The sequence below is a fragment of the Anser anser genome, assembly GCF_964211835.1.
Source record: "Anser anser genome assembly, chromosome: 19".
Taxonomy (NCBI): domain Eukaryota; kingdom Metazoa; phylum Chordata; class Aves; order Anseriformes; family Anatidae; genus Anser; species Anser anser.
The window spans coordinates 15037453-15061679 of record NC_139740.1 but is presented as its reverse complement, the minus strand read 5'-3'; the positions used below and the strand labels follow the sequence as shown (position 1 = coordinate 15061679).

At 71.1% G+C, this 24227-nt stretch overlaps 3 protein-coding genes across 5 annotated transcripts; 1 reads left to right on the top strand and 2 right to left on the bottom strand.

Moving 5' to 3' along the window:
• Nucleotides 1–95: 95 nt before the first annotated feature.
• TIMP2 (TIMP metallopeptidase inhibitor 2) lies at nt 96–10297 on the bottom strand. The gene is made up of 5 exons (XM_083805178.1): nt 9906–10297; nt 2276–2376; nt 2086–2194; nt 1827–1951; nt 96–1535 (listed from the first exon to the last, which is right to left on the bottom strand). Exons 1-5 carry the CDS (start codon nt 10030–10032, stop codon nt 1338–1340), a joined length of 660 nt encoding a protein of 219 aa, XP_083661304.1. The 5' UTR covers nt 10033–10297; the 3' UTR covers nt 96–1337.
• Nucleotides 10298–12638: 2341 nt separating this feature from the next.
• CANT1 (calcium activated nucleotidase 1) lies at nt 12639–17956 on the bottom strand. 3 transcript variants are annotated; one of them, XM_083805154.1, is made up of 4 exons: nt 17846–17956; nt 14671–15310; nt 14234–14437; nt 12639–13865 (listed from the first exon to the last, which is right to left on the bottom strand). In XM_083805154.1, exons 2-4 carry the CDS (start codon nt 15287–15289, stop codon nt 13495–13497), a joined length of 1194 nt encoding a protein of 397 aa, XP_083661280.1. In that variant the 5' UTR covers nt 15290–15310; nt 17846–17956; the 3' UTR covers nt 12639–13494. The 3 variants fall into 3 exon arrangements, with proteins under 3 accessions (XP_083661280.1, XP_083661279.1, XP_083661281.1); XM_083805153.1 differs by lacking the exon at nt 17846–17956 and adding an exon at nt 16877–17022; XM_083805155.1 differs by lacking the exon at nt 17846–17956 and adding an exon at nt 16796–16862.
• Nucleotides 17957–20778: 2822 nt separating this feature from the next.
• Nucleotides 20779–23397, top strand: C1QTNF1 (C1q and TNF related 1). Its single transcript, XM_083805156.1, has 4 exons — nt 20779–21012; nt 21343–21514; nt 21634–21773; nt 21959–23397. Exons 2-4 carry the CDS (start codon nt 21357–21359, stop codon nt 22507–22509), a joined length of 849 nt encoding a protein of 282 aa, XP_083661282.1. The 5' UTR covers nt 20779–21012; nt 21343–21356; the 3' UTR covers nt 22510–23397.
• Nucleotides 23398–24227: the final 830 nt, after the last annotated feature.

The following is a 24227-nucleotide window of genomic DNA, read 5'->3' as shown; positions in this document are numbered from 1 at the left end:
GCTGGGAGCCCCCCAGCAGCACCCCGGGGAAGGGCAGCGCCAGGAGCCGCCGGGCGGTCACCGACAATCAAATCACGGCACAGGGAGGCGACAGCTGCGGGCAGCACGGCAGTGTTACAGGGCAGATACCAGCGGAGCGGGGTGGCGAGCTGATACAACCGCACGGAAAGCGAGCGGGACTCTTACATGGCACCGGTTAGAGGGCGGGTGGGGCTTTTTTTGCCTTTTTCTTCAACTTTTTTTTTTTTTTTCCTTTAATACGTCGAAGTTGCCCAGACTGGTCCAGCACGACATCGTGGAGCCTTGCAGGGGCGCACAGCATGAAAACGCCTCCGCGCTGCGGCGGGGTGCTGCGCGCACGAGCCGGGGCCGGCCGCGCCACCGAGCGCACGGGGCGCCGCCGCAGCGGGAGAATGGCTCAGAGAAAGCGGGGCCCGGGGGGGGGGGGGGGGGGGCACGAGGGGCCGGGGGTCCTGCCGCCGCAGGGAGGGCGCCCAGGGGGCCCCGATCCACGCAGGGTGCGACGGCGATCGGCAGCCCCGCAGCTGGGGGCTCACGGCCCCGCGCCGCGCACCCGGCACCCGTCCTGCGTGGGCACGAGCTCCAGCACAGCCACGGGTGCCAGCCCAGCCGGGGTGGGGGGTCTGGGACCCTCGGCGGTGGCACCGGAGGGCCCCGGGCGCAGCGCTCGCCCACCCCGGGGCTTGCAATGGGCCAGAGCCCCCGCAACGTGCCCAACAGCGGAGAGGAGCGCATGGGCAGCAGGGCTGCAACCCGCGGGAAGGGGGCACCCCGGCCGCACCAACGCCCCCCCCCCCCCCGTAGCTTTTGTGGGTGGGACGCCTGCGTGGGAGCTGCTGGCGCCGTGCAAGCCCGTGGGTGCCCTGCTGCAGCCTTCTGGCACCCCAAGGAGAGGGACGGGCATCGGGACGGGGTCTGGTGAGAGGCGTGGGGGCAGCTCCGTCCCGCGGCGGGGCCCCTGGTAGACCTGCTACGCAGACTGGGGACGGCTCCCGCCGCTCGCGGGCGTTCGCTTCCTTCGCAGCTCTCAGGGGCACAGGGGCTGAGCACGGCCAGGAGGGGACGCGGCCCCGGCAGGGAGGAAGCCCCCGGCCCCGCTCGCCCCGCAGGGGGCGAGGAACCGGGCAAGGACACAGCTGAGCGCGGCGCAGCGGGCCCCGAGCCTGCCCCGTGCACGCGCGTGGCAGGCGCCGCACCCTGGGGACCCGCGGGGCCGAGCGGATTTTCATGCTGTCTCCAGGACTTGATATCAGCGTGGACCAGTCTAACATCTCGCAGGTTTTTTTCTACTGGCTACTGGAATGCGCTCGTTTGGCTTAGGGGTCCTCGATGTCGAGAAACTCTTGCTTGGGGGGGGCCATGCCGCGGTACCAGGCGCACGAGCCGTCGCTCCTCTTGATGCAAGCGTAGTGCTTCGCCTGCCGCCCGCCCACGATCTTCTCCATCGCCCAGTCTGTCCAGAGACACTCGTCCGAGGAGGAGACGAAGCACGGGATGGAGAGGCAGCGCGAGATCTGTGCACAGCAGAGACCGTCACCACCCGCCCCGGGACAGGGGGCAGCTCCGTGTCACCCACCCACCCCCCCAGCCCCGGGCCAGGCTGCCCCCGATGGAGGGCACGGTGCCGGGGGGACCGAGGGAAGCCCCTGGTGCAGGTCCCAGGGCTGGGGTTGGTTCCCGGCCGGCAGCAGCCCCGGCAGGGCACGGCGCGGGAGCCCCGGAGGCTCAGCCACACGCCGTGCCCCGCGCAGGATGGCCCTACCGGGTGCTGCCGGCCCCGCCACGCGCCGGCCGCGGGCGCTCACCTTGCACTCGCAGCCCATCTGGTACCGCTGGTTGAGGCTCTTCTTCTGGGTCGGGCTCAGCGAGTCCCAGGTGGCGACCAAGTCGCACAGCGTGATGTGCATCTTGCCGTTGCCCTCTGACTTGCCTGCGGACACAGAGCCGCTCGGACCGTCCCCGCCGGCGCCCCGAGACCCCGCGGCGGGCACCGGGTGCCCGGGGGCCGCTCCTCCCCAGCTGCCCCTGCCGCAGCCGGGGCCGCGCTCCCTGCCCGCCGCCTACCTGCGATGAGGTACTCCTTCTTCCCTCCCGTGTCCAGCGGCTGGCCGCACACCGCTGTGGACGGCGCCGTGTAAATGAACTCGATGTCCTTGTCAGGGCCTTTAAACATCTGGGGACAGAGCGCATGCGTGAGCGGCCCCCCCCGCTGCCTCTCCCCGCCCGCCCCAGGCCCAGGCACCGTGCCCCATACCTTGATCTGCTTGACTTCGTACTGGATTCGCTTGATGGGATTCCCGTATATGTCATTCCCCGAATCCACCTCCTTCGCAGAGACGGCCTTCGCTCGGATCACTGCAACAGAGGGGACAGAGCTCAGCAGGGGTGGCCGGGGACAGGAGGTGCTGCTGGCACCACGTGTCCCTGCCCATGCCGGGGGCAGTGCAGAGCTCCCGGTGCCGCTGCCCCGTGTGGGACGGACTCGCCTCTCTCCCCGTCCCACCGGGTACCAGACCGTGAACCCGCCCAGCTGCCCGTGGAGCTGCTGTCACGTGTGGTGCCCAAAGGGACGGCGCTGGGACGCGCAGCGCAGCGATGGGCAGTGCTGCAGCAGCACCCTCACTGGGGGGAGACACGGAAAGGTCAGGGAGCAGGGGTCAGGGAGCTCCCCGGCCCCTCTGCACCCAACAACGGGGGCACAGGGTCTGTCCCTGCCCAGGGCCAGGCTGTCCCTGCACCATGCAGCCAGGGCACCGTGTCCCTGTCCAGCCCCAGGGGTGCCCCGGTCACAGCGGGGCGATGCTCGGCTGCCAGCTCCCTGCCAGATGTCGGCTACTGGCACGCGGAGCCTCCACGTCATGCAGGCACCGAAACCGCATCCGCCCCGCGCCGCTTCCTGCCCTGGCAGGCTGCAGCAATAACCCGGCCGGCTGCACGGGGATGCTGAAGGCCGGGCCAGTGGAAAGACGCAGCCAGGTCCGGGGGTTGGTGAGCTGACCCCTGGGCAGCCTGGGCAAAGGCACCGGACCTCCGCACTGGGCTGCGCCCCAGCCTGCTGTCCCTGACCCCCACTTTCGGACCCCCCCGTTTCCCTACAAGACCTGTGCAAAATGCGGCTCCCTGTAGGGCAGCACCCACCCGGGAGAGGGGCTGTGCCCTGCAAGCTGCGGGAGGGGACCAGAGCGTCCCGCTGCACCCCGTGCAGGCACTGCCCCCCCACCACTTGCAGCGGCACCGCCGGCAGCAGGACGGGCACGGGCACAGCCGGGGGCACACACCAGGTCCCCGAGCGCTGTGCCTCGCCCCAGCCCCTCACTCCATGCCGAGGGACAAGGCCGGGTGCCCCCGAGCCAGCGAGGCCGCAGTGCCCCGGAGCCCAGGTGAGCAGGGGCAGGGGAGCGATGCGGGGACAGCTCTGCAGCGGAAAGGTCCCTGGGGTCACCCCGCCAGCACAGCCCAGGGACACGGGAACCACACGTGAGCGCCCAGCACATGGCAGGGACCTTCCCAGCGGGCGGGCAGCCAGCTCACCCTCACTCACAGCTCGGGATGGGGCAGCTGCTTGGGACCCGCTGCACAGGTCTTGGCCGATCCCAGGTCCCTGCGCCGACAGCTGCGGCCCCGCACCCTGCCTGCCTCCCTCCAGGGCCACCAGGACTCCCCTCATGGGGACAACGAGGTCCCTTCTGCCCCATCATGCGGGGGGCTCACGGGGCACCCTCACAGCTGGGCAGGGGGCCTGGCAGAGGGCAGGGCTCCCTGCTGTGCCGTGGGGTCCCCAGAGGGGCCAACCCCTGTGTCTTGGGGTACCCAGTGCCCGGGCAGCCCCTGCACGCGTGTCCCTGGGGGTCGGAAACGGGGAGCTGTGTCGGCTGGGGCAGGCTCCAGCTGAGCTGGGACACACGGGTCATGTCCCCACAGAAAGGTGCTGGGGGACGCAGCAGAGCTGGGCAGCCTGGGGACGTGCACGGGGCCGCTGCCAGCCCCGCTGCCCCGGAGGTTGCCTTCTTTAGCCTGGCACAGCACGGAGAGGGGATCTGATCGCGCTCTATAAATACAGCGGGGCGAGCCGGGCACGCAGACGAGCTATTTAGACTCAAGGTCAGCGCTGGCACAGTAAGCGCTGACTCAGTTTACTCTGGAAAGGAGAAGGCGGCCACCAGCACAGGCAGGGGACAGGGAAAAGACTGCCCAGGGCAGCAGCCCCTGGCCGAGGCAGGGCACCCAGTGCCCGTGGCCGTGCCACAAGCCCCAGCTCGTTCCTCGCGTGTGGCAGGCGGCGGGGACAAACCCCTGGGCGCAGACCCCAGCCGGAGGAGCTCTGCTTGGCAGGGTTCAGTGCCTGGGCCCTGTGGGGCCAGCCCAGGCTCCGTGTCCATGAGCGCACCCGGCCCACCGCGGCCCCGCTCCGTGCGCCTGCGGTGTAACGTCGGTGCCGGCAGCCCCGAGAGCCAGAGCCGCCTCCTGCCCGTGGCTGCAGGCGTGGGGGACGGTTACTGGTTCAGTGGGCTCCAGCCGTTTCCATTCACGTGCTGATGAATCACTTGACAAAAATGCAGCCCAATTCTAGGCGGATTTGTTCTGAACAGTGCGGCTTTGTGGAGGGGACGGCTGCGCTGTGCTTTCCCCGCCAAGACCCCAGCAGCGCAGCCAAGCTGCTCCGCAGGCCAGGAACCAGAGCAGAGCCGGGACGGAGGGAGGCAGCGGGGGGAAGCCCAGGTGGGGAGGCGCAGCGGACGTCCCTGGGGAGAAGGAGGGTGGCACACGACCCAAGCGCCTGGGGAGCGGCACCTGGGCCTCCCCGGGTCTCCACAAAGGCTGGATCGCGCGGAGGCAGAGGCTCCTCCACGGCTGCCTCACCCCGCGGCAGAACCGAGCCAGAGGCTCCTGCAGGTCCCAGGCGCAGGCGCGACCCCCCCGGCCCGGCTGCAAGGCGCAGCCACCTCCCTCCCCCTGCAGACCCCATGCCCAGGGGGGCAGCGTGTCCCCTCGCCGTGCTCTGAGCAGAAATTCCCATATTTGCCCTTTGCTCGGCACCCTGCACAAAAGCTGCTGCCTAAGCACCTCCGTGCCCGCAGCCGTGCCTCGGGAGCACCCCAGCCCCTGCCCGCAGCGTGGGGCTGTGTCCCCCCCGCCCCGTGCCTGCTGGCTCGGGGGATGCGGGGCCGGGATCCAAGTGCTTGCCATGACCCCGCTGCGCTGATGCAGCATGGCCCCAGCAGCACCGGCACCACAGCACCGGCCCCGGGAGCAGGCGCTGGGGAAGGCGAGGGGGGGCTTCACCCCTGGGCTGGGGAGGGTCCTGGTGCGGCTCAGGCAGGGCCATCACTGCGGTGTGTGTGCCGGGGACCACTTGTGCTGCTTGTGGGCACACGGCACCTGCTTGCCATGAGCGGTGCAAAAGCCCCCTGCGACAGAGTGGGGGTGCCCAGCGCCTGCACCGAGCACCCCGGCCCCGTGCCTCCCCGGAGCAGCTTCCCCCAGCCCTGCAGCCGATGCCATCTCCTCAGCTTGTGCCGCAGACACCCTAAAACATGCCACCAGGAGCTCGGTGGGTGTTCGCCGGGACGTGGCAGCTTTCCACCTTGACCAGCCTGGGCTGGACAGGACCCAGGGCCTGGAGCAGGGGGGCTGTAAAGGCCCGGGCACCCCTCAGCACACCAGTCCCTGTACAACAAGGAATGGCCCCGCGCTGGGACACGTCCACCCCCTCTGGCTGGGAGACGAGCACGCGACCAGCTGGGACAGACCACGGCTGAGGGGCAGCTCCAGGAGTGGAGCCGGAGGCAAAGGGTGTCACCCGTCACCACAAAACCCACTGGCACATCGTGCCAGGCTACGGCTTGCTGTCCGTCACGGCCTCCTCTGCTCCCTGTCTGCCCCAGGGCCTGGGCCGCAGCTCCCTGCGAGGGCTGAGGCCACCTGGGACGAGCAGGACAAGCTGGTGCCCTGTGCCGTGGGGCGGCCGTGGGGCGTGCAGGGCCACCAAGCCAGGTCCCTGCTGCGGGCAGCCCCTACTGCAGCAGGAGCCTCCACAGGCACGCGGTGCAGGCATGTCCCCAGGGTGCTGCAGGGAGATGCGGCAGCCCCGGGTTCCGGGGGAAGGAAGAAACGCGTCTTGGAAGTGTGTGCGGGTGCTGCCTTGCAGCGGGGGGGCGAATCCTCCCATCGCCTGCCCCAGCTCCAGAGGTCCCGCTGCGCTTGCCCCAAGGGCTCAGGACAGCACGAGGCGCCTCAGCCCCCGGAGCTCCCCTCCCAGCCAGGGGCACTGCGAGCAGCAGCCCCTTCCCGGGACATCCTGCCCCAAACCCACCGCACGGCCCCCGCCCGCAGCCGCCTGGGAAGCGTGGGTGCCCGCAGAGCACGGGAAGCGCTCCCGGCTGAATGGCCGGGGAACAAAGCTCCCTTCTCCGGGGCTGCTGGCAGCGAGCGGAGCCCAGGGGCCGCCTGCCAGTGCCAGCCCTGCCCGCTGCCTGCCCGGCCCCGCTGCGAGTGCGGCCCCGGGGTCACTGCAGCCCGGCACGGCACCGGCAGAGCCAGAACGCAGCGAATTGTCCCCAGGGAGCGGCTCCTCCGCCCCAGCCCTGCCAGCATGGGCTGGGGCCAGCCCCGGGCACCTGCCTGAGCCCAGGGCGCGGAGCAGGGCACCGCAGCCCCAGCACGCGGCCAGGGCAGCTTTGAGCACGCAGAGGCTGGGGGGCGAGGAGCGGCTCGGGCAGGGCGACGGCGGCCGGGGCTGGGCCAGGCTCCTCTTGCTCACAGCAGCTCACAGCAGGGAGCGCCTGGGCTCAGCCCCAGCACCCGCGGGGAGCCCCAGCACCAGCCCCGCGTCCCGGCCCGCGGGCAGGAGGAAGCGCCTGCGCCAGGCCCCGCTCGCCCGCCGGCCTGCGCGGCTGCTGCAGCGAGCGCAGCGCTCCCGATCGCGGCCTGCGTCATCCCGGCTCTGACGGGAGCGGGACGGGGCCCAATCAGCGGCGGCCCCGAGCCGTCAGCCCACGGCCCCGCTGCCGCAGCTGCACGGGAAGGGCTGGGACCGGCGGTGGGAGCTCCCGGCCGCGCGAGCGCGGCGCAGCAGGGCGGCACCGGGGCTGGCGGCCTCCTGCCCGGCCACAGCTCAGCAGGGCCTGCGGGGCAGCGCTGCCCCCGGGGCCATCAGCGAGGGCCGGTCCCACCTCTGTCCCCCAAACCTCCTCCTCGGCCCGGTCCCTGCCTGGCCACCAACAGCCCTCGCCATTCCCGCCCCGATCGCTGCGCCCCATCGCGAGGCACCGAGCCCTGGGACAGCCACCATCAGCACGGCGCTGCCAGGGGCTGGGTCCAGGGGGCACCCGACCCGGGTAGCAGGCCAAGCACCCGCTCTCTGGCTGTCCTGTCACCCTCGGCACTGCCCCACACACCTCTCCAGGGCCATCACTGCCGCACAGAGACAAAACCACAGCCCGAGCATCACCTCCCTCGCCCTCTGCATCTCCACGCTGCGCGAGAAGCAGGAGCCGGGGCTTCTGCTGCTGCAGCCCCCAGCTGACACCCGAGCAGCACGGGCAGAGCAAACCCCAGCAGGCAGAGAGCAGCTGCCTGGGCACAGCCCCTGCGGGCACAGCACACGGGGCAGCTCCGCAGCCACGGACCCGCTGAGCCCTTGAGCCCCACAGAAAACTGCTGCCCGTCTCCCTGGCCAGGAAGCGTGAGCGTAGAGAGGCTGGGTCACTTGTCCCAAGCTGCACAAGTCTCCAGCTGCGGTGACGTGACTCCCAGCCCCTCTGGCACCCCGTGGCCAGCAGCAGAGCCACATCCCGCTCTCACCACGGTGCTGCCTGGAAACAAAGCTCCGGGCTCCGGCTGCTCCAGTCCCGCTCCAAACCACAGGCGGTGCCTCACAGCCGGCTGCCAGGGCACGAGCGAGGGCAGGGCCCTGGGGTGGCACAGACAGATGGGGGCACACGGGCACGCACAGGGGGCACAGTGGGGAGCCCAGCGTGGGGGGGCACAGCCTCCCCCATCTGCTCTCTGCCCCTGTGCCCAGCAGGCGGTGTTTCTGCGGGGCTGCCGCCAGTGCCGCAGGCAGCAGAGGAGAGCTGGCAGGGGAAGCTGCAGCAGCTCCCAGGCCCAGGCCGGCTCCCCCCGGGGAGGGAGCGGGCTGCGAGCCTCCCAGCTCCAGAGGGAAGACGAGACGGGAGCCAAAAGGGCAGGGATCACAGGCTGCAGGGACGGGGCTCCTGTTGCATGGGAGGAGAAGGCCGGCGAGTTCCTGCCGGGATCAAACCCTGCTCGCCAGCACCCAGAGCTGTTCCCAGCTGGGGTCAGACAAGACCAAACCCCCCCACAGCAGCTGGGAAGAGACTCGGGCTGGGAGCCGGGGGGTGCCAACACCGGGGGTGGCACAGCCTGGGAAGGGGCTGCCAGGGCAGGGTGGGCTGCGAGCGCCAGCAGGGCAGGCACCTGCCAAGCAGCTGCTGCCTGGCCCCGGCTTCACCCTCCCTGGGACTGCCGAGACAGCCGGGACGCCGAGACAGCCGGTGCGTGACTCAGCTGCTGAGTCACGGCCTGAGCCGGCACCCGGGAAGGGCAGGGTAAGTCACCAGTGCTCCGGAAAGATGATCCCGACGTGAGTGTGACACGAGCGTGACGGGAGGCTCAGCCCTGCTCCCGGAGCAGCTGCGGGGCATCCGGCGCTCCAGGGGCACCGGCTCAAGCGGCAGCTCTGAAGCTCCGGTGCTCCATTTTGTCTCGAAAACTCCCCAGCCCCAGCGTGCCCCGCAGCGCTCCGTGCCACAGCCAGGCCTGCGAGAGCCGGGCGCGGGGGGCAGCTGCCGGGTGCCGCGGGGATTCACCCTCGCGGAGCAGAAACGTCGCGAGCGGGGCCTGGAAGGGGCGAGGGGAGCCCGGGAATCTGTCAGGAGCATCCTGGCTCCAGAGCAGGGGACGGGGCAGGGCCGCGCAGAGGCGCGGGCTGCCTAAGTGTTTGGGAATGCTACCTCTCCAGCTGAGCCTGGGAACAGCCCCGCAAAGGAGAGCGTCAGGAACTGGGGCTGGTCTGTTTGTTTAATATGTTAAAATTTAATAAGGGCATTATTCATAGAAAGAGGAATCCAGATCCCGGCGCTGCCAAGCCCTCCCTTTCAGCAGCATCCAAGCCGAACAAAGTGGGACGGGGGAAAGGAAATGCCTGGAAATAAGGAACAGACGGGAGGTGGCCGAGCCCGGCGCTGCTGGCTCTCGGGGGCCGGGTGCTGGCTCCGCGCTCGGGACCGCTCCTGGTGCTCTGCGCAGGGCCCGGGGCGCCCGCGCTGCCCCCGGGGCTGCCGGCTCCCCGCGCTGCCACGTCCCAGCCTCCGCTCCCCGCGGCCCCACGGGCCCGGCTCCTCCGCGCCGCCGGGAGCCGGGAGCCGAGCCCCGGGCCGGGCCCTGCCGCGGGGAGCCGGGACCGAGCCGCGCTCGGGCCGGAGGCGGCGGCGGCGGCCCCGGGGAGCGCTGCGGGGCGCAACCGAGCGGTCCCCGCCGGGCCGGCGAGAGGCTCGGGGAGGCGCGGACACACCCCGGGCGGGCGGGCGGGCGGACACACGGACAGCTCCCGGCCGCGCATCCGCGCCTGCCGACACACCCCCGGGCCGGGCCGGGCCGGGCCGAGCCGAGCCGCCGGGCCCCGCACACGCGTGGGGCTGCCGGGCAGGTGCCGCGGGGCTCGGCCGGGACCGGGACCGGGACCGGACCGGGACCGGGACGCTCCCTCCCTCCCTCCTTCCCCCGCCGGGCCGGGCCGCCCCGCGCCAACTTCCCGCCCCCTCCCCGCGAAGTTTGTGCGGGCCGGGCCGGGCCGGGCCGTGCCGGGGCTGCCCCGGGCCGGGGCTCGGCGGGGACAAAGCGGGCGCGGCGGCGGCGCTCACCTACGTCGGCGTTGCAGAAGGCCTGCTGCGGGTGGATGGGCGAGCAGCTGCAGGCGTCGGCCGGGCGGGCCCTGCCGAGCAGCAGCACCGCCAGCCAGGCCAGCAGGCCGGGCAGCGCGGCGGGCATGGTGCGGCGGGCTGCGGGCTCAGCGACCCGGCCGACAAAGCCTCATCCACCGCCGGGCCCGGCCGAGCCGCTGCCGCCGCCGGAAAGTTCGGGTCCGCCGCCGCCGCCCCGGCCCCTCGCTGCTCTCCGCCGCCTATCTCCGGAGGTGGTGGCTGCCCCCGGCCGCCGCCGAGCCTCGCGTTTTAATGCGCTCCGGGGATTCGCTGCTCCTCCTCTGCGTGGCGCGGGGCCAGCCCGGCTGCGCGCTGCTCCCGCCCCTCCGCGGGATGCGGCTCCGCGCCGAGCTCCCCCCCCCGGCCCCTCCGCCCCGCCCGGCCCCGCCGCCGGCAGCGGGCACCGGGCACCGGCAGCCCCGCGACCCCCCGGCCCCGGCCCGCAGCCCCCGGCGCCCGCCCCGGCCCCGCCGTCCCGGTCCCGGGCGGGGCCGCGGAGCGGGCGCCGAGGGGCAGCGGCCGGGCCCGGGATGCCCGCGGCCCCGGGGGGCCGGCCCCGGGTCGGGACGGGACGGGACGGGAGGGGACGGCGCGGGGGCAGGAGCCGGGCCCTGCTCGCAGACCTGGCGCCGGGCCCGCAGGCGAGGGCTGCGATTATGTCTGTGCCCAAGCATTTCCTCTCCTGCCGCCTCCTCCGGCTCATCTCCCCCCCTCGCGCCCCCCTCGCCCGCTCCCCTCCTTCCGCTCCCACCGCCTCCCGTCGGGGGGCACGGCCGGCCCGTGACCATCACCGGGGGTCCTGCACGGCTCCGACGTGCCCGCAGCCCTCCGGCCCCTTCCCCACAGCCTGCAGCTCTCCGGCCTGGAGCACGTCTCCAGAACTCCCCACCTCGTCCCTGCCCTGGCTGCATCGCTGCCGGGGGTGCTGGGGCGCTGCCGGCCTCCCCGCACCCGTCCTGCAGCGCCCAGCGGCGCGAGCAGGGAGCCCAGCTCTGCCCCCGGGCACGGCCACGCAGCTTCCGAGCGTGGCCAAGCCGGGCACCGCAGGCACACGCTGGGGGAACGGCCAGCACTGCGGCCACACAACCTGCTCCTGAGGCAGCCTCTCGCCGCGGAGCTGGGCCACTACGGCTGCCCGCGTCTGAAGGAGGTGTCAGAGCCTCTGGGCCTTTGGGATGAGAAGAAACAGCAGAAATGCGGGCAGCAAAACCCGGTCCCAGCCCTGCTTGAGCCGGCAGGGAACCCGTGGGAGGTGAATTGTGCTCCTGCTGCTGCGGTGCTGGGATGAAACCTGGCGGTGGGGCTCCAGGCCCCCGGCCTCGCCGCAGGGCTGCCAGAGGCTGTGGCAGCAGGGGCCTGGCTCTGAGAGCTCCGCAGGGCTGGGGGGCACAGGGACCGTACAGCCTGGTCCCGTTTGTGCTGTATGGCCCCGGCAGCCCCCCAGCCCCTGGGGTCCAGCAGCCCGAGGAGGGGCGAGGTGGGGTCCTGCCAGCTGTCGGAGATAAGGGCCAGGCTGGGGCGGGAGGGGACGTGGTGCTGCGAAGCCCCGCCGCCCATGGGGCAAGGGGGGACAGCCAGGGACAGCCCTGGGGCCAAGATGGGTGCTGCAGGGCCCTGGGCCAGGCCAAGGAGCCGAGCTGAGCGTGGCACAAGTGAGGGCAAAGCGCTCACCACGGGCAGCTGGCACGGGCAGGGAGGGGGCCGGCGCCGCCCCACGTGCTGGGAGCAGGTTGGTGCCCCCAGACGAGCGCATCCGCTCGCAGCCCAGCGCCCCGCCGTGAGTCATTGTTGTTTGGGCTAAATGGAAACACATGTCCAGCTGTTAACGTGGTTCTTACGCAGCTCTCCAGAGATGCCGGACACTGTAAACAGGGGCAGAGCAGGGGGATGGGAAAGGGCCAGCCCGGCTGAGCTCTCCGGAGGCCCCCGGCTCCTCCCTGCACGCCTTGCCGTGGGTCCTCCCACCCGAGCACAGCACCACTGCCCCAGGAACGGGCCCCCCGCTCCCCGGGCACCACCGGGCCCTGCAGCTGGGGGTGGCATGGGGGCCAAGGGACCTGCCCGGACTGCAGCAGCCAGCCCCAAGTGCGCATCCACGCAGCAGCACAGGCACGGAGCACGTGCCCGTACCGTGTGTGTATCCCGCTAACGGTATCACCCTGAACCCGCCAGAACGGGGAAGGAGCTGGCGCAGGCTCCCCCGTGCTGCTGCGCCGAAGCTGCGCGCTCCTGGCCCCCATTCCTGCCCTGGCCTCGCTCCTCCGGCGCCTCTCCCAGCGCAGCCGGGTGCAGGAGGTAAGGACGCGTGGGGAGCGAGGCTCCACGCACGGCCACTTACAGCCAGGGGCCCGCGACTGCCTGCAGCCCTCTGCCTAAACGAGGGGAGAGGCTGCACCATTCCTGGGGCCCACGGGGATGGGAGACGGGCACAGCAAGGTCTGGGGGCAGCAGCCAGGCTGGCACTGGTGCTTTTGTCCCCTCGCAGCCCTGCTCCGAGCTCCTGTGGCAGTCGGGAGGGCACGGCCCCAGGGAGGGGTCTGGCTGCAAGGCCTCTGTCTGCTGCCTGCTCCTCTGAGCCCAGCCGTGGAGCAAGGGGACGTGGTGAGACGGGGGCTTCCCCTCAGTCCCTCCCACACGAAGCTTTCCCCAGAAAGCACGAGCCCAAGCAAACCGTTACCCATTCACTTGCCACATGGTTTATGCAAAAAGGGAAGTAAAACCAGCTGACTGGTGAAAAACAGCCTGATGAAATCCCCTGCAGCTACCATCTCGGCCAGCCCGCCCTCCCCTGCCCTGGCTGACGCCCTGCTGTGGCCGTGTCCCCCCGGTCGTGTCCTAACCCAGGGACAGGTCTGGCCAACGTCCCCCTCAAGCACGCTCCTCCCCTCGCATTCGTGGGGGACATGGGGACATTTGCCCCCACAGCTCCTCTGTGCTCCCAGTAAGGTGCTGGGGAGGCAGGTCAGGGGCTCCCCCCCCCCCCCCCCAGGACACGCTGCTGGCACTGAGGGGCCCTTGTGCCCAGGTCGGGCCCCATCCCCAGGTAATTTGGGGAAGGCGCTGCCCAAGGCCAGGGAGGCTCCAGATGGCACCAGGGAGCAGAGGCCAGCGCCGCCCCTGGGCACAGGCCCGCAGGGGTGCGAGGACGGTGCCCTCAGCCCGGGCACAGGCTGGCACAGGGCAGGCGAGCGGGGGCTCCGTCCTCGGCTGGAGCCCAGAGCGCGGCTGCCACCGGCGCCAGCAGCCCGCGGAGGCGCCGGGCACTGATGGCTGCAGCGCGGGGAAACTTCCCTGAGCCTGGGCTGGCGGCAGGCCGCAGCACCCTGTGGTGGCAGTCCTTTGCCACCAGGTGCCACTGCCGAAACACTCGCACCACGCATGCTGCAGCAAAGCCAACGCTTTACGTGGGACGCCGAGACCAACCACAGAGCTGGGAGCGCGGCGTCCCTCGGAGCGTGCGCCTCACCGAGCGCAGGGCCTGCCCCGCAGCCCCCGTCCTCCCCGCCCCTCCGGTCCAGTGCAAAGTCTGTTAAATAAACTCAATGCCCTCGTATTTCACGCTCCCGATCCTGGTCTCCGGCAGGAGGAAGCGTCCGTCCAGCGTGAAGGCCATGATGTAGCTGGCGATCTTGCCGTTGTCCTCCTCTGACTTCAGCGCCACGATGATCTGGTCATCCGTGTCTGGGATGAACTTGAAGGAGGAGAAGCCGTGGGTGGGGACCACCTCACCCACCCGTCCCACCGTGACGTCCCCGAAGTCCTGGCTGGAGCTGAGCAGCAGGTTGGTGCCTCGCCGCTCGTCTGCCTTCTCGTTGTAGCGCTCGTGGCTGGCGCGGCGCGGCAGGAAGAACCAGCGCTGCAGCGTGTCGCTCCAGGAGGCCGACTCGTGGATCAGGTAACCTACAGCAGGGAGCGGGGTCTGGTGCCACAGGGCAGCAGCACCCTGCCAGGCTGCACAGACGCCCGCCTGCCGGGGCAGGACCCAGCCCTGCTCAAAAAGGCAGCGCCGCGGGGAGGACGGCCACATGCAGACCAAAGCCGTGAACGTTTCCGCCTCCTCCTGCCGGGTGCTGGCCCCCCTCCCGCTGCCCCAGCGCCAGCCGAGCCACCCGAGCTGCTCACAGACAGAGGGGAGAACACCGGGCAGGGCAAGCCCCGGCTTCCCCAGCCTCCTTTAAATCTCACTCTGCTCCCGCTGTCTGTGGGGAGACCCCGGCCCCAGGCAGGGCGAGGGGCGCGCGGTGACGGGAGGGAGCCCGGCTCCGTACCTGGGGGTCGGATCCCAGCCGCAGCCCTCAGCGCGTTGTAGTTTGCCACCCAGCTCTCGTGGCCCACGTCGCCCTTGTAGCCGATGACCTTCACCCACTCGGGGTTCTCGTTGACCACCTCGCCCGTGGTCGTGGTCCACTCCTTGCCCAGGCCCCCCACGTACAGGTGCTCGTCCTTCACTGCCAGCCACTCCGCCTTGAAACCTGCGGCAAGAGAGCGGCACGAGCCAGGCCGGGGCCCGGCCGGCACACGGCTGTTAGGCCACCCCACGTCCCCGCTCCCCTGGGTGCCACAAGGGACAGCTCAGCGCCGCACGCAGCCCCCCCAGCCTGGCCAGGCGCGCGAGGTGACAGAGAGGTGCAAAGGGATGAGGGTTTCACTGCTCCGCGCCTGCGGCTTCAGGCAGAGCGAGCGGGGCAGGACAGGGGGGGCTCACCTTTCCCCACGGTGCCGTCCCCGTCCGAGAGGATCACCCAGGGCACCACCTTGCTGCCCTCGATCTGGTAGACCACCCCCGTCCGGTCATCCACGGAGTACAGCTTCCCATTGAAGACGACGAGCTCCGAGAGCTCCATGCCCCTGCCCTTCTCGGCCAGGTGGGACTGCAGCACGCTCTCCTCTTTGTCCCATTCCACCGTCACGCTGTCCCCGCTGGCCGACAGCACCAGGTAGCCCTTCTTCAGGTAACTGAACCAGGTGTGCTCCTCAGAGCCCCGGGACTGAGTGTCCAGGTCCGCAATGACCCCGATGCGGTAGCGCACGCCCTCGGGGTTTCTCTGGGGTGGGGACAGCGGGTAGGTGTCATTGTAGCGGTCCTCTGCCCGCAGCCGGAGCTGCCAGTTGTGAGCATTGGGAGGGACGGGCCGCGCCGGGGAGGGCCGGTGCAAGCAGAAGAGCAGCAGCACGAAGCCCACGCAGGCCGACGACAGCACGATGGCCTTCCAGCGCGGTCGGAAGCGGGGGTCGGCGCCCTTGGTCATGGACGCGAGGACAGGCAGGCCGCCCACGCTGATCCGCAGGGGGCTCATAGACTCATTGCACGGCGGGATGGGCATCAGACTGGGGCCGAGGAGAACCTGGCAGCACAGAGGGGAAGCAGTGGGTGAGAGCTGGGGCCCGGAGCCCCACAGAGCCTGGGGGGGATGGCAGGGCACAGCCCCACGCGAGGGGCAGGCAGGCGGCCCCAGCCCCTGCCCCGCAGCACAAGGCACCGCTGCACCGTGCAGGGCGGCAGCCGCCCCCCGAGGGCCTGCTTTGCTGCGGGAGCCCTTCCGCCATCCTCAGCCCCTCCTCATCCTCCCCCTTGGCCCCCCCAGACTGGGCTGAGCCCCAGTGTCCCAGCAGGCAGGCACAGCTGGCCCGGCACCGCTGCCCACCCAGAGGCCTGCAGCAAACCAGGCAGGAGCGACCCCCGGGACCCACGTCGGGGCGTCCTGCTGGGCAGCGTCCCCGCACGGCCCGGGGAGGAGGAGGCTCGCTCGCGGCAGCGCTCCTCGACCTGGCGGCAAGGACAGCCCTCGCCTCCTTGCCTCGGGAGCGCCGGCCGGGCTGCTCGGCTCCCGCGGTGGTGCCGAGCGCGCCCCCAGGCCCCGTGGGGACGCGGGGACACGTGGCAGCTCCGCCCGAGCAGGATGCCATCGCCTGAGCAGGAAGTGCAGCGCCCAGGTCCAAGGGACGCACACCCAGACCTGCCCAGCCCTAACGTTGGTTTTTTTAAAAAAAAAAGGTGGCAGCAGCCCCCCTGCCGCCCCCCCCGCACCCCAGCCAGGCCCGTCCCCGCTCACATCACCCCCCCGGGCAGGACGTGGCAGGGGGGCACCTTCAGCTCGCCCCAGGTGCGCCCACCGGGGGGGTCCCGGCCGTGCCCCTCCGTGCTGCCTCTCTCCGCAGGGCACCGGGGACGTGGCAGCTCCCCGGGCTCCTGCAGCTCCGGGGGCTGCACAGGGAGCTCCCGGGGCTGCCCCGTGCCTCCCGTTCCCACCTCGCCCCGTGCAGCACGGGGCCGGGACCCCCGCCGGGCGGCAGCCCCCTACTAGGGCCGGTTGTCCCCAGCGGCCGCACACCGGGTGCCGCAGGGCCCCAGCCCGGTGCTGGGCTCCCAGCAGCTCCCAGCAGGCCCGGGCGGCACCGGGCGGGGAGGGGGGGGCCGGCAGCGGGCAGCCCCCGGGCACGGCGGGGCCGCGGGCACCGGGACGGGGCAGCCGGGGAGGGACGGTCCCGGGGCGCTGCGCCCCCCGCGGGGGTCCCGCCGTGCACCGCCCCCCGCCCCCGGGGATCCCGACCCCCGTCCCCAGGGGTGGCGGCCGGGCACCGGTGCGCGGCCCGGGCGGGGCCCAGCGCCCCCGGGACCCCCCCGGGACCCCCCCGGGACCCCCCAGCGGCGCCCCTCGGCCCGCAGCGCCCCCGCCCGGGGCCGCAGCCGCGGGGGCTGCGGTGCCACCGCCCCGGGCAGAGCCGCTCGGGCCCCCCCCGGCGCCCCCAGCCCGGCCCGGCTCGGTCCCCCGGGACCCCGCCGCCGCCGCCCCCGGTGCCCCCAGCACAGCGGCCCCGGCAGCACCGACCCCGCGGGTCTCCCGCTCCCGAGATCCCGGGCCCGGCCCCACGGCCTCAGCCCCCGGTGCCCCCCCCGGTGCCCCGCTCACCGCGGCGCCGCCCGAGCGCAGCCGCCGCCGCCGCCTCCCCCGCCGCGCGCAGCCGCTGCCGCCGCCGCCGCCGCCTACAACTCCCAGCAGCCCCCGCGCGCCGCCCCGGCTGCCAGCGGCAGCCAAACTACCCCGGGCCTCGCCCCGCGGGGACGAAAACTACCGCTCCCAGCATCCCCCGCGCCGCCACCGCCCTCGCCGCGCAGCCCGCTGCACCGCGGGGCCTGCTGGGAGATGTAGTCCGTGCCGCGGCCTGCTCAGAGCTGGGAAGGCCGCTCCCGCTGCGCCCCGGAGCTGGGAGGGAGCGGGACCCCCCCGCCACGCAGCCATGGGGGCCGCCGGGGCCCCGCACCGCACAGGGCCCGGGGGTTCCTTCCAGGGCCTCCCTGGGACTCAGGAGGCTGCGGCAGGCGAACCTCCAGGGGGCTGCCCTGGGACAGGGGACAGAGGCGCCCAGAGCTTGTGCCCCCCGGGGGGGGGGGCTGGGGGCGGCCCGGAGCCCCCCGGCACGGCCCCGCGTCCCCCCCGGTCACCGCCGCTCACCCCCAGCCACCGCCCTGCACCAGGGGCTGGGACAGGCCCAGTGTCCCCCGTCACTTGGCTGAGCTGTGCCGGGCAGGGAGCTGAGCCCCATCCTGCCTGGTGCTGGGGGCAGTGTCCGGGGGTCTGCCCAGCACCGGTGCCCAGGGCACCCGAGGGAGTCCCGGCCCCGGTCAGGGCTCAGCGGGTTCCTGTGGGAGTCCCGGCCGCGGTCAGGGCTCAGTGGGCTCCAGGACCCCGAGGGACGGCGCTGGTGGCTCTCCCAGCATGGGGCAGACCCCGCTCCAGAGCAGAGCCGCAGCCTCCAGGGACCCTGCCTCCAACATCTGGGGTGCTTCTGGCCCGGCAGCCCCCTTCCCTCACCTAACAGCCCCCCTTCCCTGACCTAAGAGCCCCCCTTCCCTGACCTGGCAGCCCCCCTTCCCTGACCTCGGGCCCGTAACAGCGGTGGCGGCAGGCCCAGCGCTGCAGGCACACGCATGGTTAATGCCGGCCGCCCGCGCTCCTTGGGCTCACATCTGGCAGGGGGAGGGCTGCTCGCTGTGTTTATCCCGCTGCTTCTTCGCTCTCCTCCTTTTGCTTCCCAGAAAGTGCATTTCCGCCAGGCCAGGGGAGGAGAGGAGGCTGCCGGAGGCAGGGAGCGCAGCCGCTGCAGGCTCTGCCCTGTGCCCAAGGGCTGGCAGCGCGGCACAGGGGCGATGCTCTAGAGCAGGAAAGGCAGCGCCAGGAGAGAGCAGCCCCAGAGGTAGGTGTGGGGCAGGTCTGGGGGCGGCTGCCGACCCGGGGATGAGTGCTGTGGAGCTGCACGTCGTGTGCACATCTGCGCCTGCTGTCAGCGACGGGCTCTCCGGCAGCGGACTCACCCAGGAGGCGGCGCAGCCTCGCCAGGTGCACGGGTGCCCTGGGGCAAGTCCAGCGAGGGTCCGTCCCCTTGTCCGTGCCCCGGTTAGCTGGGCAAAGACATTGCCCTACCTGCAAGGGGGTGCTGGGGACCGCAGGGCTGAGCCTCACGTGTCCTTTGAGAGGGACCATCTCAACCTGCAGCAGCCCTGGGGGGACAGGCACTGGGAAGGAGTTAGTGCTGGAGCCTGCAGAACAGGCCCAACACGGCGTGGGTCCACCGCAGCCCCCCCAGCCCTACCTGAGCCCTGTGTCCAAAAAGTCGGTTCCCACGAGCACGTCAAAGCCAGGGCTGGGCCAGCCCAGGGCAGCTCCACACCATAGTTACCGGGGTCCCCAGCACAACTTCCCACCGGCACTGCCCGCAGGAGCTGGAGGGCTGCACCCTCCCCGTCGGTGCCTGGCTGCAGCTGCCCCGTGCAGCTCAAACCCTGCTGCCCACCGGGTCTGGGCTGCTCCCATTTTGCAAATGGCTCCGCAAACATCCCAGCTGTTGTGGCAAGAGGCTGGGGGGAGCCATCCCACCAGCACATCCCTGGATGCCAGAGGCATCCCAGCTCCAGTTGCTGCGGCTCAGGGGGGGCTGCGACCACCACGGGAGAGCAGGGAGGGCGAGGAGGGCGTGCCGGTCCTGCTGCCTCCGTAGCGCCCTGAACCCGCTCATCTCTCCCCCGCATTCGCTCTTCTTTCATCCTGGTCTTTAATGCTGCCTGGAATGTTTTCAGGATGTTTTGACTTGCAGTCCCGGGGCTTTAGCAGCCACCGAATTTAAATCTCCGAACTGCTTCTGGAGAGCATCCAACCCCGACAGGAAAAAACAGAGTCCCTTCAGCAAGACCGTAGCTGCCCGTGCGTATGTGCGTGCTGCCTGCCCGGCGTGCCTGCGGGGGGCAGGGGGAGACGCCTGCTCGGGGTGCTGGGGAGCCCCGCATGCCGCAGGCAGCGCCACGTGCACAGAGCACGCTCGCCTCCATTTCCAGCCCTGCAGCCTGCAAACACGCCGCCTTTCTCAGTGGGAATAGCCTGGCTAAGGATTTCTCCTCCCCGCTGAGCAAAGCTGTGTTTTCCCCGGGGCTGAGCCTGCCGCAGGTTCCCAGGAATCGTCTGGCTCAACGGGAGGCCTGAGCGCTGCGGTCCTGGGGCAGGGAGAAAGCCACGGGCTTCCCGACAGCACGGCAGGCTGCGAGCTGCGTTCGCCGGCATATGGCTGGCACAGCTGGAGGCCAGGCGGGGCTCAGAGAGCCGGGGCTGCTGCTCCCTGGCTGGTGTCTGCTCCCGAGCCCCAGGCTGGGCTGCTCCACGCTGCTTCTCCCCTGCCCGTGGGGCTGTGCGTGGGCAGGCGGCAGGCCAGGGCACGGGGAGGCAGGACACGGCGCCAGGCTGCCCGCGGTGCCGCCAGCCCTGCCTCTCCCGGCAGCGGGACGCGGGCCAAGGTAGGGCCGGGAGGTGGGCGACAGCCCCGCGCCGGGGCTTCCTTGGGGCAGGGCAGGCACGGGAGAAGCGCGTGAAGGGCTCGGCCCTTTGCAGAGGGCGTGAGCAGAGGGAAAGCCCTTTGGAGATTTTCCCCATCCCTCCACCCCTTCCCTGTTCCATGGCCGTGACTCACAAGCCAGGCATCCTGCCCTTGAACGCCCTCCGAGCCTGCTGCCGGAGCGCGCCCGTTCGGGTCCCCGCAGCCCCGTGCTCTGGGGACGACGCGGACAGCCAGCCCCTGGGCTGTCCCACCCTGACGGTCACTTGAGGACCCAGGCAGCCACCAGAAGAGTGGGATTCTGCCCCAAACTCCAGCGGGGCTCCCCACAGCCTGTCTCAGGATCCCGCTGCCCGTTCACCCCGGCACCTGGGGCTGTGCTCCTGCTGCAGACGCAGGCCACTGCCCGGCTGTGCCCTAGCAGGACACCGGCTCCCAGCAGGAGCCCCGGCACCCTGGCACCGCCCTGGGCCCCACTGCTGCGGGTGTGGAGCAGCCGGGCAGTGCCGCACGCTCACCTGGCACCTTTGGGGCCACAGGGCGCGGCGCGCCGTGCTCAGCCCCATGCCTCCGCGCGGCCCCAGGCTGATACGGTGGCGATAAAGCAAGGAAGGGCAGGCGCCCCGGCTGGGCCGTGGTGCCACCAGCTACTGCAAATATTAGCTTTGGCCCCACGCAGGATGTGGGCTCCCAGCAAGGTTTCTCCCGGGGGTGGCTGGCTCCTGGCTGGGGCCGCCAGCAGCACCGTGGCTCTGGGGCAGCAGGTCCGGCTCCCTCGTGCAACGGGCCAAGGCACAGGGGTGCAGGTCGGGGGCCAGCAGCTCCTGGGGCAGGGGCAGCCCCTTCCACTGGGTTTGTGCAGGGATGCCGGCGCACCGTGGGGGTGGGAGGAGGCGTGCAGACCCCCGTGGGCAGGGCTGCGACCCCCCAGGACAGGCAGAGCTGCCGTTTTGCCCCACGGCAGCTGGAGCCACCTCATTTTGCAGGTGCTGCTGCTCCAAGTTGCTGCTCCTGGGTGTCGACGGGAGGCAGAGCAGGGCTGAACGGGAGCAGGCGCTTGGCTCTGGGCTTGGACGTTCAGCCCAGGACCGCTGCTCAGCTCCACCCCTGGCTCCCCCAGGACCCCAGACCCCAGCTTGCTGGAGGGCCCCAGAGCCCCCCGCCGCCCCAAACACGGCTCTCCCCAGACGCTCCCTGGAGCATCGCTGAGGCAACGCGGGCCCAGGTATCTGGGCATTTAGTTACAGATGGTCCCTGCGGCTGCGGGATGCGTGTGCCCACGCTGTGGGCTCTGCTGGGGAAGGGCTGCCACAAGAAGAGCCTTTTTCAGGCTGGAAGCACGGCTGTGCCCTGCCCGGGGCTGCACCAGGCCCTGTGCTGGGGACGCTGCAGGGCACAGCCGTGCTTCCAGCCCTGAGAAGGGCTGAGGGGGACCGCAAAGCCCGTCAGCTGCAGCCCCATCTCACTGTGGGGCCGGGTCCCTGCCTGCCCCCTGCCCACCCCTGGGTGCTGCTGGGCTTTGCCACCCCCCTCAGCCACCCCCGGTGTCTCACAGGGTGCTGCTGCAGCATGAAGGGGCTCGGGGTGCTCGGTGTCCTGCTGCTCTCCTGCCTGCCGCTGCCCTCTCCTGCGGGCGGCCAGACCAGCACCAGCCCCAGCCCCAGCCCCAGCCCCGACTGGCGTTTGATGGACCCCGAGGAGGCTCCGTCCCAGCACCACGCTGCCAGGTGAGGGGGCCCCGGGGACGGGGGTGCTTCATGGGGGCACAGAGCAGACCTGGCACCGCGAAGGGCCCCCGTCCCCACACGTAGCTCCCTGTTGCGCTTTGCTTTCTGCCTTCCCCCAGGCCCACCCGGGAGCAGAAGGCTGGCGGTACCCAGGAGGGGCTGCCCCCGCGGCCCCGCTGCGTTCGCTGCTGTGAGCCGCCCGACCATCGCTTCTCCTACCCCCAGTACCAGCCCCAGATCAACATGACCATCCTGAAAGGTGAGGGCTGGTGGGGCTCCGTCCCCAGCCAAACCCGCAGCCTGGCCGCCCTGCGCTGCAGGGCACCGTCAGCCCGCCCGGCCCACCTGCAGACCCCGGGACCGGTGCAGAGCCGGGCTCCCGGTGCTGGGGTTGGAGTTGGCACCCGCCTCTGACAGCGAAACTGTCCCCTCTGCTCTGCCCAGGTGAGAAGGGAGACCGAGGCGAGCGAGGCATGCAGGGGAAGTACGGCAAGATGGGGGTTGCCGGCAGCAGGGGCCACACAGGGCCCAAGGGACAGAAGGGCAGCGTGGGTGCCCCAGGGGAGCGCTGCAAGAGCCACTACGCTGCCTTCTCGGTGGGCCGCAAGAAACCCCTGCACAGCAACGACTACTACCAGACCCTGATCTTCGACACGGCGTTTGTTAACCTCTACGACCACTTCAACATGTTCACGGGCAAGTTTTACTGCTACGTCCCTGGGATCTACTACTTCAGCCTGAACGTGCACACCTGGAACCAGAAGGAGACCTACCTGCACATCATGCGCAACGGGGTGGAGGTGGTGATCCTCTATGCCCAGGTGAGCGACCGCAGCATCATGCAGAGCCAGAGCGTCATGCTGGAGCTGCAGGAGCAGGATGAGGTCTGGGTGCGGCTCTACAAGGGCGAGCGCGAGAACGCGGTTTTCAGCGACGAATACGACACTTACATCACCTTCAGCGGCCACCTCATCAAGTACAGCGGGGACCCCTGAGCGCCTGCTGCGCCCTGCTCCTCCTCCCCTGGGGCGCGGGGAGCCCCGCAGCCCCCCGCCCCGGGCGTGCCACTCTCCATTAAGCTGTTAGCCCTTCTACATGCCACTACCCCAGCAGCTGCGTGAATATCCCCCGCTCCTTGAGAGGCCGAGCGGATGCACCCGGAGGAGACAGAGGCGTTTCCAGCCTCTGCTGCATGTGTGACCTGGGAGGTGGCTGCTTGCCTGGGGTGCGCAGGGACCTCAGCCCCTCCTGTGCCTGGTTCAGAGCTGGGTTTGCTGGGACACAGATTCGTGTGGCACTGGCTGTGAGCTGGCACCAGCTGAAAGGGTCAAACCACCCAAAAAAGGGTCAAAACCACCAGTGCTGTGGCGTGAAGGCACCTCCGTTGCCCAGCTCTCACTGACATGCTCTACAGGCTCTCGTTCCTAGAAAAGGGCAGTGGGTTCTCAGTGCCCAACAGGAAAGATAAGGGGGGAACAGCGATAAAGGCACTAACGGTCACTCTCCTTCCGCAGAGCTGGGCCCCAGCGAGGGGGGCACTGCAGCGCAGCACTGGGGTGTCCCTGGGCTGGCAGTTCCCCTACGTGCACCCAGCAGGAAGCAGGTTCCAGCAGTTCCCCCTTGCTGGTTCCCTCGTTGTCCCCCCCGTTGCAGCCTCTTCTCGATGCCAACACCCGCTGAGGAGGGGGCTGGCTCCCAGCTGGCAGCCCTGGGTGCAGGGCCTTCAGCCTCAGCTGCATCCTCTTCGGTTAGACTATCTGCTGGCCAGGCTTTTTATTTTTATAGACGCAATAGCAGAGCAGGGCCTGGGGCAGCACGCTGCCCCCCACTCCCTGTACGGCTTGTGATCGCATTAAACACCCCACGGGTCAGGTCCCTGCTCACGCCTTCGTGCATCCTCGTTTCACGTGTGCAGGGGCTCCCCGAGAGCCATGGGCTGGGCACAGCCAGGCCGAGCCGGCGGTGGGAGGACGGACAGCCCCGAGACGGGCTGCACGAGGGCCGGCTGCTCCCTAAGGGACAGGGAGCCGGAGCTCAGGGCGTGATGAAGCCGGCAGTGCCTGTCCTACAGCTCCGGAGCGAGCTGGGCAGGGCAGGCCGGGGATGGCGGCTGGGTTTACCTGGAATATCCGCCAGGCCTGTGGCAGCTCTGAGGCAAAGCCGGGAAGTCTGCGGGTTGGGGTCCAGATCGGCGGGGCCTCACCCAGGCAGGGCTAAGCTGGAGACCGGCACTGCTCCCACACGGCAGGGGAAGAAAGGGGGGCCAGGGCTGAGCTTAAATAGAACCCGGGCCTCATGGGGGTCGGAGGGCAGCTCAGGGCCAATTAGGGCCAATTAGGGCTGCAGGCCCACCTAGTGCCCCGGCACTGCTGTCCCCAGGGGCACACCACCGCCCGCTGAGCCCCGTGCCAGGCCGGTGATGGCCCTGCCACCGAGCGCAGCGGGCGTCCCGCGGTGACACGAGCCCCGGGAGGTGTCCGGGAGCGGGCTGGCACCGTCCGTGCCCCCGGGAGCAGGAACGTGTCCGCTGCCTGCACGTCCCGGTCACCCCGGCGCTGAGCACCAGCACGGCGCGGTCCCGAGCCGAGCGCCCGGGCCGGTGCCGCTGCCCCGAGCGGTTCTCGGTGCCCCGGGGCTGGCGGCGGGGGGGATCTGACCGGGACCAGGCACGGGAGAGGCTCCCGGGGGCACACGGGGAGCGCCGCGGCTGCCG

Coding starts and splice junctions, on each gene's coding strand:
- TIMP2 (XM_083805178.1), bottom strand. CDS start 10,032: ATGCCCGCCGCGCTGCCCGGCCTGCTGGCCTGGCTGGCGGTGCTGCTG. Junction 2,195..2,275: donor ACGAAGTCAAGCAGATCAAG/GTATGGGGCACG, acceptor CTCTGTCCCCAG/ATGTTTAAAGGCCCTGACAA. Junction 1,536..1,826: donor AGATGGGCTGCGAGTGCAAG/GTGAGCGCCCGC, acceptor TGCTGTGCACAG/ATCTCGCGCTGCCTCTCCAT.
- CANT1 (XM_083805154.1), bottom strand. CDS start 15,289: ATGCCCATCCCGCCGTGCAATGAGTCTATGAGCCCCCTGCGGATCAGC. Junction 14,438..14,670: donor GGACGGCACCGTGGGGAAAG/GTGAGCCCCCCC, acceptor CTCTTGCCGCAG/GTTTCAAGGCGGAGTGGCTG. Junction 13,866..14,233: donor GGCTGGGATCCGACCCCCAG/GTACGGAGCCGG, acceptor TCCCTGCTGTAG/GTTACCTGATCCACGAGTCG.
- C1QTNF1 (XM_083805156.1), top strand. CDS start 21,357: ATGAAGGGGCTCGGGGTGCTCGGTGTCCTGCTGCTCTCCTGCCTGCCG. Junction 21,515..21,633: donor TCCCAGCACCACGCTGCCAG/GTGAGGGGGCCC, acceptor GCCTTCCCCCAG/GCCCACCCGGGAGCAGAAGG. Junction 21,774..21,958: donor CAACATGACCATCCTGAAAG/GTGAGGGCTGGT, acceptor TGCTCTGCCCAG/GTGAGAAGGGAGACCGAGGC.